At 48.2% G+C, this 16,793-nt stretch overlaps 1 protein-coding gene across 6 annotated transcripts; it reads right to left on the reverse strand.

Moving 5' to 3' along the window:
- Nucleotides 1-3,929: 3,929 nt before the first annotated feature.
- uimc1 (ubiquitin interaction motif containing 1) lies at nucleotides 3,930-16,790 on the reverse strand. 6 transcript variants are annotated; one of them, XR_005614585.1, is made up of 24 exons: nucleotides 16,650-16,790; nucleotides 16,287-16,374; nucleotides 14,747-14,856; nucleotides 14,510-14,594; nucleotides 14,276-14,397; nucleotides 13,779-13,935; nucleotides 13,546-13,703; nucleotides 12,857-13,462; nucleotides 12,603-12,645; nucleotides 12,429-12,526; nucleotides 12,179-12,297; nucleotides 11,453-11,651; nucleotides 10,794-10,898; nucleotides 10,665-10,720; nucleotides 10,384-10,553; nucleotides 10,115-10,197; nucleotides 9,495-9,576; nucleotides 9,113-9,418; nucleotides 7,900-7,969; nucleotides 7,714-7,816; nucleotides 7,071-7,114; nucleotides 6,865-6,913; nucleotides 4,414-4,447; nucleotides 4,272-4,290 (listed from the first exon to the last, which is right to left on the reverse strand). XR_005614585.1 is itself a non-coding variant. In XM_039618255.1 (23 exons), the coding sequence occupies exons 2-23, from the start codon at nucleotides 16,339-16,341 to the stop codon at nucleotides 4,122-4,124; spliced, it is 2,970 nt and encodes a 989-aa protein (XP_039474189.1). In that variant the 5' UTR covers nucleotides 16,342-16,374; nucleotides 16,650-16,788; the 3' UTR covers nucleotides 3,930-4,121. The 6 variants fall into 6 exon arrangements, 4 of the variants coding, with proteins under 4 accessions (XP_039474189.1, XP_039474188.1, XP_039474186.1 ...); XR_005614584.1 differs by having other exon boundaries at nucleotides 7,071-7,117; XM_039618255.1 differs by lacking the exon at nucleotides 7,071-7,114 and having other exon boundaries at nucleotides 3,930-4,290; nucleotides 16,296-16,374; nucleotides 16,650-16,788.
- Between the last annotated feature and the right edge of the window lie 3 nt (nucleotides 16,791-16,793).

Below are 16,793 nucleotides of genomic sequence, written 5' to 3' on the forward strand. Positions count from 1 at the left end.
CACTTGCATTAAATAAATAATTACATTTTTCTCACATCTCTGCTGAGTCACTGCATATACAGTGTTGCAACAGTTTTATTTCTTAATATTTCCAGAGAAAAATGTAAAAAGTGCAAAATAAACCAGATTGTACTTGAAAGTGAAAATGTGTTATCAGCAGCAACCCAACAATCATATGACCCCAAACGGGGAAGTGCTTTGGCAACAGTGGGAAGGAAAAACTCACTTTTTAACAGGAAGAAAGCACCAGCAGAACCAGGCTCAGGGAGGGGCGGGGCCATCTGTCATTGGGGGCAAATAGGTATTGAAATCCAACCTGTAGTCCCCTTTCAGTGGGAGCGCCGGCCGAATTCCTCCCACTCATTTCTCCAGCTTTTCCTGCACAGCTGAACGTCACTGTGAACATCAGTGTTTCTCTGGATTTCGGCAGACTGCAGCATGTGATCAGGGTTAAAAATAAGAGTCAAAACTAATCTCAGGAAACTAAAACCAGTGTTACGTGTCTGAAGCTGTCTGCTTTCCCCCCTCTCCTTTTGCTTGCCATTTCCCTGCGTACACAGACTGCAGGCTGGTGACGATTTGGGAATCTCCAGCTAATTATAGGGAGGAGGCTTTGAATAGACCAACAGGAATAAGGACACCCTTATAAACGGAAACTCACCTGTGGCTAGAGGTGGCTCTCTCCTCCTCACTGCTAAGGATCATTTGGCACATGTGCTGAGCTCTGGATCTTTTCATTTGTTGTGTAAGGTGTGTGGGGGGACCTAACAGTCCTTTTCTCCCCCACATTGTTGTATGGCTTTGAGACGTTCTTGTTTTGAGGAATTGCCCCTTTCCCAGAGTTGTTGCGTTACCCCCTCCTGCCAACAAGAAGGCGTAACAACCAGACTTTGGTAAAGAAGTGAAACCTGAACTAAAATACAAACACACAGAGAAGTGTTTGGTTTTACTCAGTGTGGTTTTATTGTCCAGCAGCCCAAGGAGGCAGATGTTCCCATCTGACGACGGTCGAATGTTCCTCGAGAACGTCCCTCGTGTCATAAAGCTAACACCCCACATTTGTTTAGATTTGTCTTCCAGGACTCGCTGAAGTGCTCTGGTCATATCAGGCTGTCTGATCCGACTGTCTTCAGCCTTTTATTGTTGCTTTATGATATTTTCTACATATTTCTGCAGACACAGTGAAGAAGTTTATTCAGTTTTATCTTAAAACTGACGCCTGGAAGCAGCAAAGACGATAAAACGGCCGGACTGCTGTCTCCAGGTAAAACAATAACAGCGCATCATTCCCTCAGAGATACTTTAACACCATCCAACCACACCTCTGTCTCCCACCACCTCCTCCACTGAGGCGTTCTAGAGCCAGCTCAGAAATGAAATCTCTCCAGCTCCTCCCACTAGGACACGCCCACAACACCTGAGGTGCTCAGACGTCTGAGCCTGAATGTCCGAGCTTTCCCTGAGGTCCCAGGAGGACGGGACACGGTCATCCTGCACAAGATACAGCTACCCACCCTGGAGTCAGGCCTGGTGGGCTTCAGGAGCTTGATCCGAGTTGCCAGAATACGGAAGCTTCAACAGTTTTCCAGCTTTTCTGGAAAAAAGACACGTGTTTCATAAGAAAATGAGCAAGAAAAACCTCCTCTGAGCCAGCCGACTTATTTCAGTACATAAATGTCACATTTCACCTTCATCCTGTGAATACTTTCAGAGTAAAAGCCCTTAAAGTACACACGCCAATATGCCTGCATATATATAATTATATACATCTCATCATACATCGGTCAGGTCACAGCTGGAGCTGTCAGGTGACAGTGTGTGGTGGTGTATGAAGAACGTGACTCACTGATGTGTGTTACTCATCATTGAGCAGCTCGGTGGTTTCTTTGTCTCGTTTCAGAGAACCTGTCCACTAAATAAACCCAGGAGGTTGCAGAACACCGGCTCCACCTGCGCTGCTCGTTATTCTAAGAAGCTCATTTCTTCATCCAAACTTAAGTTGCGCCTTTGTTCTTTCTAAACTTTTGCCTGGTGGTGCAACTCGCTCAGCATTGAGACAGCGAGCGTTACAACACAGCGGCCACAGAATGTTGCAGAGGAAACTGAAACCTACGGTTGGCCGAACGGAGCAAATGATCCCGACGACGGGTCGTCTGAGGCCTCCCGAAGGCGCAGAGGTCGTGTCAAGGACGAACGATGAAGGACACCAAGTGTTTGGAGCTCAGCGCAGTTGATTTAAGTCTGTGTTTCCATCAAAGAAACGGGAAGACATTCAATTCTTTTCAAGTGTTTTGTGGCCAAAGAGGTGAAAATGAGGCAGAAAGATCTTACAGGACGGTGATGTTTTCAGATAAGTCATCAGTGCTGCGTTCACTTACATCAGGAATAATCAGTAAACTGACGTTCACTGCAAAGTAAAGGAGGAATTCTCAGTGTTCAAACACAGGACAAGCAGAACAGGAACAAGAAACACTTGTTTATGAGATTTTATAGAAAACATTCACAAAAATAAAATGAAATATTAATTTTGATCATTTTTGTCTTGTGAAGAAAAACAAGTCAAAGCACTTGTAGTTTTTCTTTCTTTAAGCTTTGGAGGCTCAGTAAGAATAATGCACATCACACTGCAGTTCCTCCGGCGGCCACTCGAGGCTCCAGCGGTGACTGATTTTACAGCAGATACAGCCTGTTCCTCAAAGTTAGGGGGCGTGGCCTCTGTGACTAAGGCTGCTAGCAGGACTCCCTGAACTGGACCTCTGCAGCGTGTTTGTGCTGCTGAGCCTTTTTAAAATTACCTGAGAAATCATATTTCATGCTGTGCGTTTATTCAGTGTCCTACTCAGCAGGTACCATGTCTGCTGTTAAACGCCCATGCAAGGGCTAGCTTGCTAACAGCAGGTAAACAGGTTAGCAGCCAAAATGCCGACGCTGAGGCCTCAAAACCTAGAAACCAGCGAGTGACATCACGAGGCTTCGTCCATCTTTGATCGAGGAAACGAAGCACAGAGCGGGACTGAAGCACCGACACTGTTGGGCAAAAGTGCGTTGGGCAAGCCTGCGTACCAAAACTTCACTTGTGGAGCAAACCTCTCTAACCGTGGTGTCCTCTCGTTTACAGGAAGTGTTTGATGTTACTGTTATGACACCACAGGAAAGCGAGGCCTGGACGCCGTGGCGTGTCACTCTCCTGGGGTGATGACAGATGCAGTTTGGCGCTGTAGTGTCGTTTCTGAGCCACGACGGAGGAAAAGACAGGCCCAAAAGACACCTTCACCCAACCAGCTGCAGGCTTGCCTGTCTGTTGCTGCTGAGGTGCACCAACTGTGATGTCACAACACCCTTACTTGAGGGCACACAGGACTTTCTGTGGTGTTTTTCTTGGGTAATCTAGGAAACTCTGAGCTGCGCTGACACAATCGCTCAGTCACGACTTCAGCATAGCCACATTCAGCGCTTCTTCCTTCAGTGACCTCAGAGGTCACCACGCTGGACCACCCACCTCCATAATCAGCCTATCCCAGCATCCTCCTCTGGACGACAACCAGGGAGCTCTGAGGTCTCCCTCTTCTCCTCCTTTGTCCAGACCACGTTGGCCCCACCTCTCCAACCTGAGCCGTCCCTCTGACGACCTCATTTCTAATCCTGTCCATCCCGGTTGCACGGCAACACAATAGTCTGTCAGAGCATGGCGAGCAGAATGTACAGTGAAGCCCAGAGCACACAAACAAACTGAGTGAAACGATCACCTGAAAACTCGACTGTACTGTGGGAGTTTATGGGGACTGACTCACTGCCGCCTCATGTGGCCACTACAGGAACAGCAGGTTTCGGTACTTTGTTTCAGCCTAAATTGTAAATGCAGCGAGCAGCGCCTCTGCGCATCTAACCCGCTGTTTCCACACGAGTATCCATGACAACAGGACAGAACATCAAAGGCAGAAAATCAGACATTTAATTTCATGTTTTGAGCGAAGCTACAGTAACACAAAGGAAATGTTCATGAAGAGGTAGACTGAGACATCTTCAGCGTCAGCGGCAGCTGGACGCACTTTCAGCACTCGAGAGTTCGATCTGCAGAAATGTCCTTCAGCCCGCCGTGGGCTCCAGTTAAGGCTCCGCCCTCATCGGCGTCTTTGGTACGGCTTCTTGGTTCGCTGCTGTTTCTTGAAGTCGATAAGGCAGTCGGCGGCTTCTGAGATGGGTGTGAAGGACCTGATGGGAGAGTTACTGACCCTGAATGCTGACACCTCCTCCTCCTCGTCATCATCATCCCGCAGATCGATTACATCACTGAAAGAATGAAGACAGAAGATTTCAGGCGTCTAAAACTTGAACAAACAGGGTGTAGCAGGAAGATTTCAGGTGTTTTTAAAGCTGGAATTCAAACCCGGAGCTGTTTTAAAGGCGCCTTACCCGGGCAGGACTTTGGATCCAGACGGGCCAGCATCTGCAGAAACACAGTGAGGCAGGAAGACGTGACTTTATTCAGGGGTGACGTCTAAACCGTGAACCATCACATCAGCATGACAACAGCTTTCCCCGTTTCCCGACCGTGTGTCCCTGACTTTTTGAAACGGGAACATTGATAACAGAAGAACAAAACCTGGAGCTTCATCTATAATCAGTCACATCTGGGTCTTAATAATCATCATAACAAAAGACTTTATGCCAGAACTTTCAAAGTCTCCACTCATTAACTTTATGTCAGGGTTCAAATCTGTGAGAAATTTCTTCACGGTGAACCTTCGGGGGGCCAGACTTTTGATTTAGGAGGATGCCTGTGAAACATGAGGGCTGTAAGTGAGTCCTGCTGCTGAAACGTGAAGAGCAGCTCATCACTGCTCAGTGAAGCATGGCTCAGTTTGGCGAATACATTTAAGAAACAGATTATAATTTGACTCCGTCGCAGTCTGAAGCCCGAGCGCTGAGCGTTTAGCTTTGGACACGTTTATCGTGGACATCTGAGACTCGCTCCTCGTGTTTTCCTCCCTTTAAGCTTGTTAGACTAAACTGCAACAAGGCCAAGGCCGGCGCGGGCCTCGCCTCGGAAAAACAAATTAAAGTGAGAACAGAAACAAAAGACAGTCTGACAGCGAGACGCTCCGCTCTGCACGAAGGTCACAGCGAGCCGTCGCTGCAGATGTTTAACGGTGACTCGGACTTTTGGGTTTTCATCGAGCTCCTGTGATCTGCAGAGAGCAGTCGGGGCTCCGACCTGTGGCATTTTGTTTTTCCCCCATCAGGAGTCCACAGGTGGAGGCTTTCATTTTTGAGCATCCTCCTTTTACCTGTTCCTGTTCTGTAAGAAAACCAATTAAAATCAATAAATTATATATTTTTTTACATTTCACTCATGTGACCTTTGACCTGCTGACAGTGCTTTGATAAAGAAAAACGAGGAAGCAAAAACAGAAAAACAGACGTGAGCGGCGGTCGCCCTCTGGTGGTCAGAGTGAGGAACTGCAGCTGGCTCAACCCGACCCCTCTGCTGGAAGCTTTGAGCTCACAGGAACGTCTCATCAGTGTTTACTCTATTTTACTTTTTCCCTGTTTCTATTATTAGTGTTTTTATTGTGTGTCTAAGTTGGAGAAAAGCAGAGAAGGCTGATTTGAAAAGACAATAAATTAAACCACCTACATAAACTAATAATAACAATAATGATAATACTCATATATTTAATGATACAACAGTCTTTTCTTTGTCTGCTGTCAGATCGTTTCCACTCGTTTACAATCGGCTCCACTCTCTCTCCCACTCTTCCTGCTTCTCTTTCTGAATCTTCAAACTGTGAACGCTCGCGCAGAGCCTCGAGATCTCTGACATCACATCAGCAGCATCACACGATAAATCGATAAATGAGAAGATTTCTTCATCACTGCTCAGATTTATTTTAAAAAACAAAGCTTTACTTCACGTCTTGAACAGTAAATTCAGCGACGTTCCTGGAGGCTGCATTATTGGGGGCGTGGCTGTAAAAACATGGCTGCCTCAGACCGTCCAATGACTCTGTGCTACAGACTTGAGCTGTGTCCGAAAACGTCGGCTGCATCCTTCGGATGCCCGGCCTCCGCGGTCTACGTGGGCCGGGTCCTTCGAAGACCGAGAAGGCCGTAAGTGCGAGGCTGTGAAATGGGACATTCTAGCCTTTAGATTTGCGTCACCGCTGTGTCGGTGAAGTTTAATAAACACGGCCGTCTGCTCCTTGCTATCTAAAATATAACAGGACACTGGCGTAAATTCTCAACCGTCTCACACTTCTGTTTAATCAGTTTTCTGTTTGACGTTTATTCAGCTGTGTGAAAACCAAGGAGGAACCCTCCCGACGGATTAATAAAGTTTTATTTAATCTAATAATCTAATAACTTTGATCTCAGCCAAACCGATTTACTCTGGAACAAATAAAACACCGAAAAAAGCCAAACAATTACATTCTTAAGTCGGCTGCATTTGAAGGAGTCAACGAATTGGGACAGCCTTCGTCGCCTGGCTGTGACGTAATCGGCCTTGAAATGTGGCCTCCGAAGGATGCAGCCGACGTTTTGGGACACAGCTATAGTGAGTTCAAATTTGTTATTCAGCACCTATTAGCAGGTATCTGTGATACAACCATGCAGTCAGTCATACAGCATGCTAACAAAGCTAGCTAGCATTAGCTGATAGCTTAGCACTTCACCCTCTCATCTGAATCTGGCAACTTCTGCCTTCAGGAAAAAAACCCTCCCGAAAAAAACAACAACAACAAACGACAAACCACCTCCATGGGGGTTACATCCATCTTTTATATACAGTCTGTGCTTGATTTTTATCATTCAGATTTTTGTGTTTCAGAGGAAGAAAAACAAACAGCAACAACGATGACGTACCTGAGTCTCTGCTCTCCGTCTGATCCAGAGCCAGCAGCAGGTTTCCCCTCTGCAAGATCAGAAAAACAACAACTTTTAAACATCTTTAAGTTTCTTTACTTAACTTTTACTTTTTTAACACCAACGATCTGCACTTTGAATGAAACTCTTCAGCTTTCCATGCAGCTTCTCTTCTTCTCCTACTTTATCTGATGTTGTTACGTCACCTGAGCTACGACGTCCCTGTCTGTTGTCTCCTGCTCCGTCTGCTCTGCTTTTAACCAACAAACAATAAAAACTAAGTTTAGGAACAAAAAAACAAAAGCCTGCTGTAATTTAGGATCAACAGGTGTCTGATTTCAAAATAAAAGCTTGCTGCTGTTACACATTTTCCTTGACGTTTCTCCTGGAGAAATGTCACATCCTGCTTCCTGTCAGACCGTCACCTGTGGATCTACACCACCAAAACCATCTGGCAAAGGAGTGTGTCAAACATAAGGCCCAGGGTCTAGAGCGGGGCCGCCAGAGGGTCCAATTGGTCCTGTATTTTCATGTTTTTCAGCTTTTACTACTGATAAAGACCTACCTGCTCACCAGTCACACTACAACAAAGTAGTATGTTTGGTTTTCCACGACTACTATAGAAATAAAAACAAAACAAAACAAAAAAACCCAAAACAAAACCAAGAAAACAAGTTTCACTGACAAGAGCGGCTCAAATGTCCCTGCTCTCTTTCTTTGTAAACAGATTTGAGTGGAGGAGTTTACACAGTGAAAAAAAGGCTCATCACAGTTTGTTGGAGACTAAACTGGAAGACTGTCTAAGCTAAAAGCAGACAGGTGTGTGCTTTCAGAGCGTCGCTGGCTTACAGCTGCAGTCTTGGATCCGTGGCGCTGGATGCAGAGCTCGGTGTGTCGGCTGTACTCCTTCAGAGGCACGGCTCTCTGACAGATGTAGCACTTCTCCTGGTTCCTGTTGGATTAATTTAGAAGAAAGCAGCGAGTCAGAAAACACCGAGCTCTCGCAGCTAACGGAGACACCACAGACACACCTACCTGCCAACGTCAGCGCCGTCGTTTGTGTCTTCGTTGCTCACTCTGCATGCTCTCTTCCTCCGCGGCGTCACTAAAGAGGAGAAAGAAACTCAAAAATGCCACATCTGACTCTCACTGGTGTCTCATGTTGTAATACCCAGTTTGGCCTGAGGGTGGCAGCGTTGTGTCACTGTTATGTTTAAAATTGAAAAAAGCGTCCGACTAGCTTCAAAGTGCAGGTTTGGAATAAAAAAATCTTGAGAAAACTGATTTTCTACCTTTGAATCACTCCGCCCACGCTCGCCACGCCCGAGTTTGACAGAACCTGAATTAAGATTTCATTCAAAACCTGAAGCACTGTATTCTTTATATTTGGCTGACGCAGCACCGATGAAGCATCATTTAAAACCATCACACAGGACAAGGTGAAGGATTGAGAAGCCGACAGTGGACGCTTGTGTTTGATGGATTTTGCTCTCAGTGCGCCCTGATAACAATAAAAATCCTTACAAACAGGACTTTGTAAACCTGCCTGTGTCTCTGTCCTCTCGTCTACACTCGGAGGTTTTCCAGCTTGTGAAACCAGAAGATTTCACAATGCCGCCCAGCTGAGGGCACTCGCTGAGGCTCGGCTTCCAGCAGAGCCGCGATCGGCTCGGATATACGAGACGCAGCACAGAGGAAAGTTTTTGCTTCTGAATACGTCTGAAAGATTTCCACGATGACGACAAACCAAAACAAACGTCCCGATAATGGAAGCTCGGGTTTATGATGGCAGTTTGTTGAACAGCAGTAGAACTTTACTTCACTCCAATTTAAATACATTATTATATAAAAGCTTCTTTATTTTAAATATCTGGTTATTCTGTGCTTTATTTGTTTGTATTCACTGAGGAGCTCCTTTATTCCTCTGCTGAGTTCTTTTTCTTTTTTCCTATTATAGAATTTTACTGAGTTACTCTGCGGCTGCTGTATACGAAATAAATCATCCTCTGTACATCTACAGTGTATGTGTGTGGCAGTTAAAGCATCTTTCCGATCTATGAACCTTCAGCAGTGTTTTATCATTTTGTTCTTTGATGTCTTTGTTGTTTTTCTCTCTTCTTCTGTGTTTTCTTTCATCTCAGATCTCTCTGAGCTGTTCTTGTTTCTCCTTTTTCGAGCCGCTCGCTGTGTTTGAATGATTAAAGTTCCTGATGAACACTCTGCGGCTTTTTTAAAAATAAAGTTTCACCTTGTATGCAGTCGACCGCGGGCCTCCTCTCCTCCACGACCGCCACCTCGCCATCGCAGTACGCGGCGTGCATCTCGATCCTGCTTGCAGGGAAGGATGCCTGGCAGAGTGGGCAGTCGACGGCGGTCTCGGGGCTGCGGGGGACGACGGCCGGCTCCGGCCCGGGCGACGCCGCTTGGTCCTTTATCTCCTCCACATCTGGATCCCCTCCGTCCTCCTGCACCTCCTCCCTGCTCGCAGGCTGACTGGCGCCGCTCTTGCTGCCGCCGACGGGGACATCCGCCTCCATCTTTTCACCTGTTGGAGCTGAGGATAAATGACAGCTTCAGCTTCTTAAACACGCAGCATGGAGGGTGAAAATGAAGCTTTTCTGTCTGATTACCGTCGGCCTCCACCTCCGACTCGCTCCTGGCCGCAGGATCAGCGTGAAGGATCATCTGTATCTCCGGACTTTTAGCTGCAGGCTGCGGACAAACCGTGTTTTTGTTTAATTTCAGCACTTTAACACATTATTTACTGACTGCTGCCAGTTTTAAAAAACACAAGCCCTCCCAGCACCGCCACCTGCTGCTTGTACAGTTCAGAGTCTCGTGCCTCTGAGGAAGAGAACATGCAAACTCACAGAGGTGGTGCTGACCCGTGGACTTCAACCCAGAACCTCCACAATGTGAGGCATCAGTGCTAACCACTGCAGCACCGTGCTGCCCTGAAAGCTCTGCCCTAAGGCATCAGGACCAGTTCCTGTCAGAGTCGGCCAATCAGCTTTAACGCAGTTAAATCAGAAAACATGAGTTCAGATATAAAGGACGAACACACACACGGTGACGTTCATGAATGAAATCGTCACTGTGACGGTGCTGCAGGTATCGTCTCTAACACCATCCATTTACTAGCAGACAACCTCCACACTCTTATTTTGAAAGTCTAGTTGCTGGTGGGACCTACTGTTAACCTCCTGACTTCCTGTCTGGGAGTTTCTCCCGCACACCTGAGCAGACTCACCTGAGCTTCTGCATCACACACCAGGGTCAGGTCCTGACTGCTGTCGCCGCTCAGCTGCGTCTCTGAGGTCACATGAAGAATAACTTTATTGGAAAACAGTGATAATGACAGCTTCAATAACAGCACACAAACACATCACAGCATCAGTGTTCACTCCTCACTGCATTCAGAGCTTTCTTCTATTTAAATAAACTCATAAAATTCAGAAAGTCTGAAGAAAACGTTAAACTCAGGCTCAGGCGTGAGGACAGGTGAGACAAAATCCTTACCTGGACAAACCTCACAGTCCTCAGCGTCCATCGCTTCTTTGTCTCCCTCCTCCTTCTCTTCCTCCTCTTTGTTTTCAGTCTTCGTTTGCTCCTCTTCATCCTCCCCCTCCTCCGCTGTCGGAGTATCAGCAGCTTCATCCTGAGTTTTGCTCCTCAGCCTGAGACCTCGTCTGAAAGCCAGTTTGAACAAATCGAACGTTCCTCGTCAGATCAGACGGAAATCTCCTTTAACCTCCAAACACAAAGCAGACGGCGCTTCACGGGCGAGAGCAGAGTTTTACCTGCGAGCAGCGTGACGCTGAGGCGATCCAGTGGGCGACTCGTGCGATGGCGATTTCTAAAAACATCACACGTGTTCAAATATCCGGAACAGAAGCAAACAAACGTAATCTTCAGAGACATTTTCGTACCTCCGTTTGCGGCAGGACGGCCTCGCCCCACTCCGCCTTCCTCAGCAGACGCCGCTGAGCCCGTTTCAGAGTCTTCTCATAAACCTCCATCTGAGCCACGATCACCTGAGCGGCGACAGGAAGCACGAGTGACAACACGCTTATGATACTCGGGTCAACATTTAACTCTCCGTCACACACGCATCACGTTACTGATTTCACAGTGACTCAGATTTGAATTTATTTTGAGGTTTTTAAGAGTTTAAAAACAAAGAAATTTATTTGACACAATAAAATAAATTTAACACTTCATTAACTTAAAAAAAAATTTAAAATCCTTCTTCATCTTAAACCGGGGCTTCTGCAGCCCCTCGGTTCACCCTCTGTCTCTGCCTTTTATGACTTTGTTCTGATTGGCTGTCCCTTGTAAACAGCACATGACTGACAACAGGCACCCCCCCCACCCCCACCCCCGCGCTAACCTAAAGTCTTGATTTCTGTCACATCTAACACCAAAACTACATTTAATTACTGAAAGAGTCACTAATTATTTTTGCAGAATTTCATGCATGAAGTAAAACAAAGCAGCAAAGCCTCGTCCTGATGTCAGTTATAACAGTTTAGGGGTTTGTGCTGTAAACGAGTTCGTTATAAATGATCGTAATCTGTAACGTGACCACCTGCGTGTACGTGTCCGGGTCGAGGCCTCGCGGGCAGAAGGGAACGCCCCAGTAGTAGTGAACCGTGGTGGAGTCCGCGGACTCTCCAGAGCCGACAGAGGAGAGCATCCTGCTGCGATCAGGCTGCGGCTCCTCTGTGCCGGACTTGGAAGAAGTTTCAGGTAAAGTTTGTTTGCTGGAGCTGCTCTGAGGATGCAGGCTGGAAACAGACAGAGAGAGAAGATGGAAACTGGTTCGCATGATTCATTCTGCAGCAGGACTTCATTGTCTTGTCTGTGTGTGCACAAATGTTACAGGATACAGTCAGATTCAAGTAAACCCACAGGCCCGTGTTTACTGCCTGTATTCAGACTACGCCTCCTTTGTTTCTAAGGAAACACTTCCATACGTCCGTCTGTTCAAGCTTCCTAGCAAAGCTTCCCAGTCCCTCCGGGGGGGATCTCAGAGTATTTCCTGGCCATGAAAGATTTATAATATCGCCCAGCTGGGTCTGCCTGGATAACCTCCACAGGGAGGAGACGCTAGGACCAGCATGAACCACCTCAGCTGACTGAGCTTGAAGAAAAGGAGGCGCTCTCAAAGAGGAGAGTGGATGCAATGTGGGCTGTGAGACAGGTGAATGTTATTTCAGGGCTGAAAAAAAGAAACAGGTGAACCTCCAGCTCCCCTCATCTTTTACTCACCAGAGTCTCGTGAGCCTGACAGCTGACACGTGAGGTTTCGTACCTGCAGTTTGATCCGGTCGCCCCTGAAGAAGCAGCCATGTGGCTCAGGGAGGCCGCTGGGCTCTCTGCCTGATGAACTGACGTCTCCTCTGGGAAGACGGGGCTGGGAGAGCCGGTCGGCTGCAGGAAAAACAAAAAAGCAAAAAAAGACATTTTTAAGATGACAGAGATGAAGACCTCGCCCGTCTTCATCTGCAGTCTGTGTGGACGAGCTGAGCTGTGTTCTTGTAGTAAAATGATTAACTTTATACCGTGACGTCCTCGTCCCCGTCAGACCAGACTAGCGTCATATTGCTGGTCAGCTGACTCTCGGCCGGGTTCGGGGCTTTGGCCCGTCCGCTCAGCTCGTCTGTAAATCCAGAATAAAAACACCGTCAATAAAAACAGACACAGTCCACAGAAAGCAGAGCGAGTGACCTTCGTACCTGACTCGGACGCTTTAAGCCTGTCCGCTCGACTCTGACCGTCCTGCAATGAAAAGCAGCGAAAATAGAGAAACAACTCTGAAAAGTCACCTAAACATCAAAAAACTGAGTGCCCAGCGCAGATCGGTGAGCCACACGATCGAGCGTCTCATCGTGACGCTTTCAGAGAATCCACGTAAATATATCGAGCGTTCGGCTTTCTGAGGGAAAGCGTGGTCTGATCCTGCACGCAGCACTGCGACCTCTGAGCTCACCTTCCTGTTGGCTGGAGGACTCTCGCACCTCTGCTGCTGCAGTTCGAACACGGGGCTCTCGGAGTGGGCGTGGCTCGGCTCGGTCTGTCCTCTGTAGGGACTTTGTGGGAATGCTAACCGTTCTGAGGGAGGAATGCCGGGGCTTTGTGGGAACACGGGGGACGCGGGCCTCACGGAGGGGGTTAAACTGTCCTGAGAAGAAAACGAGAATCCTGAGTTTTCCCCGTCTTGGCCGTGCACGGCATCTCGGGGTCTGCGGGCGCTCGGCGACCTCTCGTGCTGAGCGTTCCTGCCAAACACGGGGCTTTTAACGCACTCGGGGCTCGGCTCAATCTCGTCGCTGTCGTCGGGATCGGCGCTGGACAGGGCGGGGCTTTTGGGACGTGAGGCGAGGTCACTTTCAGGGAACGTCGGGCTCTTGGGACGAGGGGACTTTTGGGTGGCGTTCGAACCATTCTGAGAGCACAACACGAACCCGGAGCTCCTGCAGGTGTCGAGCAGGTCCTGGCTCAGCCGGCCGATGCGGACCTCCGCCCGGCAGCCCGTCAGTGGGAAGACGGGAGACCGACGCAGCTGAGAGTCCTCAATCTGCGTGGAGTCGGAGCTCTGGGAGGAAACAAAGAGACGAACCTTTAAATCACTTTTCTGATGCACGTTTTCCAGACGGATTGCAAACGACGACAACGAACCTGCGGAGAGTCGGGGAGAGCCGGCAGAGACTCGGAGCTGCAGGGAGACGCCTGAGAGTAGACCTTCTGAGTCTGCGACAAGTTTGGCATCTCCGGCAGAGGACTCCCCGCTTTCCTTTTCCTCTTTAAATTCCTGTTATCACCGTCTCCAGATCCTGCTGGAACACAGAACCAGTGCCTTTCATTTTTATTTCCTGGTGTGAAGTCTGACATCAGAGGGACGCTGGTGTTACCTTGCAGGCAGTCGTCCTCTGAGGCTCCCCGATCGACGGCGAGCGTTGTCTTCCCATTCGAGTATGCAAGTTTGCGGCGGGAGCAGAGCCTGAGGGAAACGTCGGCGGGCTGAGATGGACTCTTGGGGGTCCGACACGCCTGCGTCTGGCCGACCATCTGTGACAGGAAAAGCAGGAACGTCTTTCTCTGCATTCATTTGTCCGCTTGCTCTCATTTGTTTATTTGCTAAGATTAGCACTGTAATCTGTGCTGTTCTGGAGCTTTTAGCTTAGTTTAAAACACATGAATGAAACTCTCAGAAGCGCATAACAGGTTTAGAGGACGACTCTCATCCTGGCGGTAAAAGTAAACCATGCTAATGTCAGGATTCACGCAGATCTGTAACATCAGAGCCGGCGCTCTGCAGAGAGGCCCTGATTGGTGCAAATCGTCATCAGGTAAACAGGACAGAAATCAAAACCAGACGCATGCATGCCTGCTCCAGCTCCGTACTCACACTCTCCTTGATGGCCTTCATCATGGCCTCCTCCTCCTCCTGCTGCCGTCTGAGTGCTGTGGCGCTGGCTTCCTGTTCGCTCAGGCGCAGAGCCAAGTCCATCATCTCCTCCTCAGACATCTCTGCAAACACACACACAGAGCTTCATCACCAAAGTCCTGCTTACACCCTCAAAACATTCAGCAGTTCCTGATCCTCCCAGATCGCCCTGATTCCACCTCCATGCTTCTGCACCTTTAGGTTTGGATTTGCTCTCCCTCTCCCTCTGACGTTTCTCCCTCGCAGTTGACGTGGCGAGAAGTGACGTCGAGAGCTCGTCCTGCAGAGACAAAGAACAACAAACAGAAGTTCTGCTGCTGTTTTTCACGCAGCTGCCAGATTATCAGTCAGATTTTACTGATCCTGGTTCCACGAGAGCGACGCCACGTGATTACGCCGCCACGTTCATTCAGGACACTCGCGTTTCTTCACCTGCTCGTCTGCAGCTTCATCCTCCTGTGAGTCCTCCTCCTGCTGGCTCTCAGAGGCCACGTCGATGAGTTTTTGCTTCCTCAGCGCCATCTTGCTCTGTTCCTGAGTAACTGCAGCCAGCAGACACACACAAAACTCTAAATAATAAACCAACCAGCCGTAAAATCATTGAGTTAAAGTTATTAGTAATCATCTTTAGATCCACTGCTTCCATAAACACGTAATAAAACATGTAGCTGCCCTGTAGCCTCAGACGTCCACACGTGTGACTGCCAAGCTCCAAACAGGGTTTTATTAACACGTCGTTTCTGATCTCAAATATCACCACAGTCCGTAACATTAGGATCCACCCAACCATTGTCTTCTGCTCCAATCAGGATTGGATTGTTAAAGTTGATAATTGGTCGGATCACTTTATCCTCCAGTACAGTCCGAACTGTCTGAGGAATCTTCAGGAATCCTTCTCCAGGCGTCCTGAGGGACATTCAAAGCTCTTCTTTGGATGTTTCTGTTTTTTGTCTTGTTCTCCATCAGAATGATCTCACTCTGCTTCAGGGATGTTGAGGTCCGGGCTCTGTAGAGGCCAATCTGTGACTGATGGTGTTCCTCAGGCTTCTCCTGCACTGGCAGTGTGTTTGGCATCAGCCTCATGCTGAAAAACGAAGCTGCTGCCAGTCAGATGTTTCCAGACGGTACTGATGGCGTGTGGAAATCTGACCGCACTTTCATAGAGTTGATAATTCAGTTTTGATGAGATCAACACACTGATTGAAGGACAGCAGAGACCACGACACAGCCTCCACCATGTTTTACAGACGGCTGCAGACTCTCGCTGTTGTAGCTCCCTCCTGACCTCCTCCACACATTCGGACCATGATTTTGATTGGTCGCTCTACCAGACCTGTGTCCATTGATTTTAAATCCAGTTCAGGTGTAATGAGGCATACCTGTTTCCCTTCTTTAAGAATGGCTTCCTGAGAGCCATCATTCCCCTGAGACCACTCCTGATGAGGCTTCAGTGAACAGCAGATGGATCTCTCAGGTCTTCTCTCTGAAGGACATGACTGTCACCTGCTGTTTTTACACCTCTCACTTCTTCTGTCCTCCACTCGTCTAGCTTCCTCCTCTTCCTCCTATCTCAGCACACCATGCTGAGATATACCTAGTTTTCAGCTAATAGATCTTTGGGAATCACCTTCCTGGTTCAAACATACTTTCCATACCTGAAACTTTGTTTTTTTTTCACATTTTTTGATTTTAAATGTAAAGAAAAGTCCCCAACGGAGTAAAATCCCAAATAATTATGAGTGGTGGCTCAAGACTTTTGCACAGCAGCTGAGAAAACAAACATGAATGTGTGATTAGAGACTGAATTTTGCTTTGATGGTCACGATTAAATTTAACATTGTGATTGTTCAGCGGGATTATTTAAAGGGTCAGTTCATCCCCAAAACACGAAGCTTTAATCCTTCGAACTTATTGTTTCCGTCTTTAATAACGAACAACAGAATGATGACAGCCCTCAGGCCACGCCTACTACCTGCTTCACCTGATGATGGTGGGTCTCCTCCTCCTCTTCTCCTCCCTCCTCTCATCTGTCCTGCGGTGGGGCCTGAACAAACTGCCCTCTGCGTTAACACAAAAACAAACAGAGGCGCGTGAGCGGCCTGAAACATCGCACACTGGACGTAACGTTCGCTCACACGGCGCGAGGGCAGCGGTTGATATGGAAACAAGCTGACCACACGAGTCAGCGAAAAGAGGCCGTTAAAAGTTGGCGCTTTTCAGTTTTCCCGCAACTAAAGCGTGACGCTAGAGAGCGGGTCGGTCTGCCGCCCCTGCCCGGCACTCCGAGCGGCTGAGGCGGCGGTTGAAGGCCAGAGCTCCGCTCACAAACACTCACCCAGCACTTTTCCTCACTTTCGCGGCGCCATGTTTGTTTCTGTCCACCTCGTCACGTGACTGCGACGTCGGCGGGGCCGCCGCTGTCCACGATGCCTTCACGGACTGTCGGTGAACACAGGTTCCTCACCTCATGTTCCTCGAA

Source organism: Oreochromis aureus, linkage group 10 (assembly GCF_013358895.1).
Source record: "Oreochromis aureus strain Israel breed Guangdong linkage group 10, ZZ_aureus, whole genome shotgun sequence".
Classification (NCBI taxonomy): domain Eukaryota; kingdom Metazoa; phylum Chordata; class Actinopteri; order Cichliformes; family Cichlidae; genus Oreochromis; species Oreochromis aureus.

Bases quoted from the DNA above. Each gene is read 5' to 3' on its own strand.
- uimc1 (XM_039618252.1), bottom strand. From the start codon at position 16,341: ATGAGAGGAGGGAGGAGAAGAGGAGGAGGAGACCCACCATCATCAGGT. The intron at 14,857-16,286 runs GTAGTAGGCGTG...TGCTGGCTGCAG, and splicing joins ACCATCATCAGGTGAAGCAG to TTACTCAGGAACAGAGCAAG. The intron at 14,398-14,509 runs GTGCAGAAGCAT...GTGTGTTTGCAG, and splicing joins GAGCAAATCCAAACCTAAAG to AGATGTCTGAGGAGGAGATG.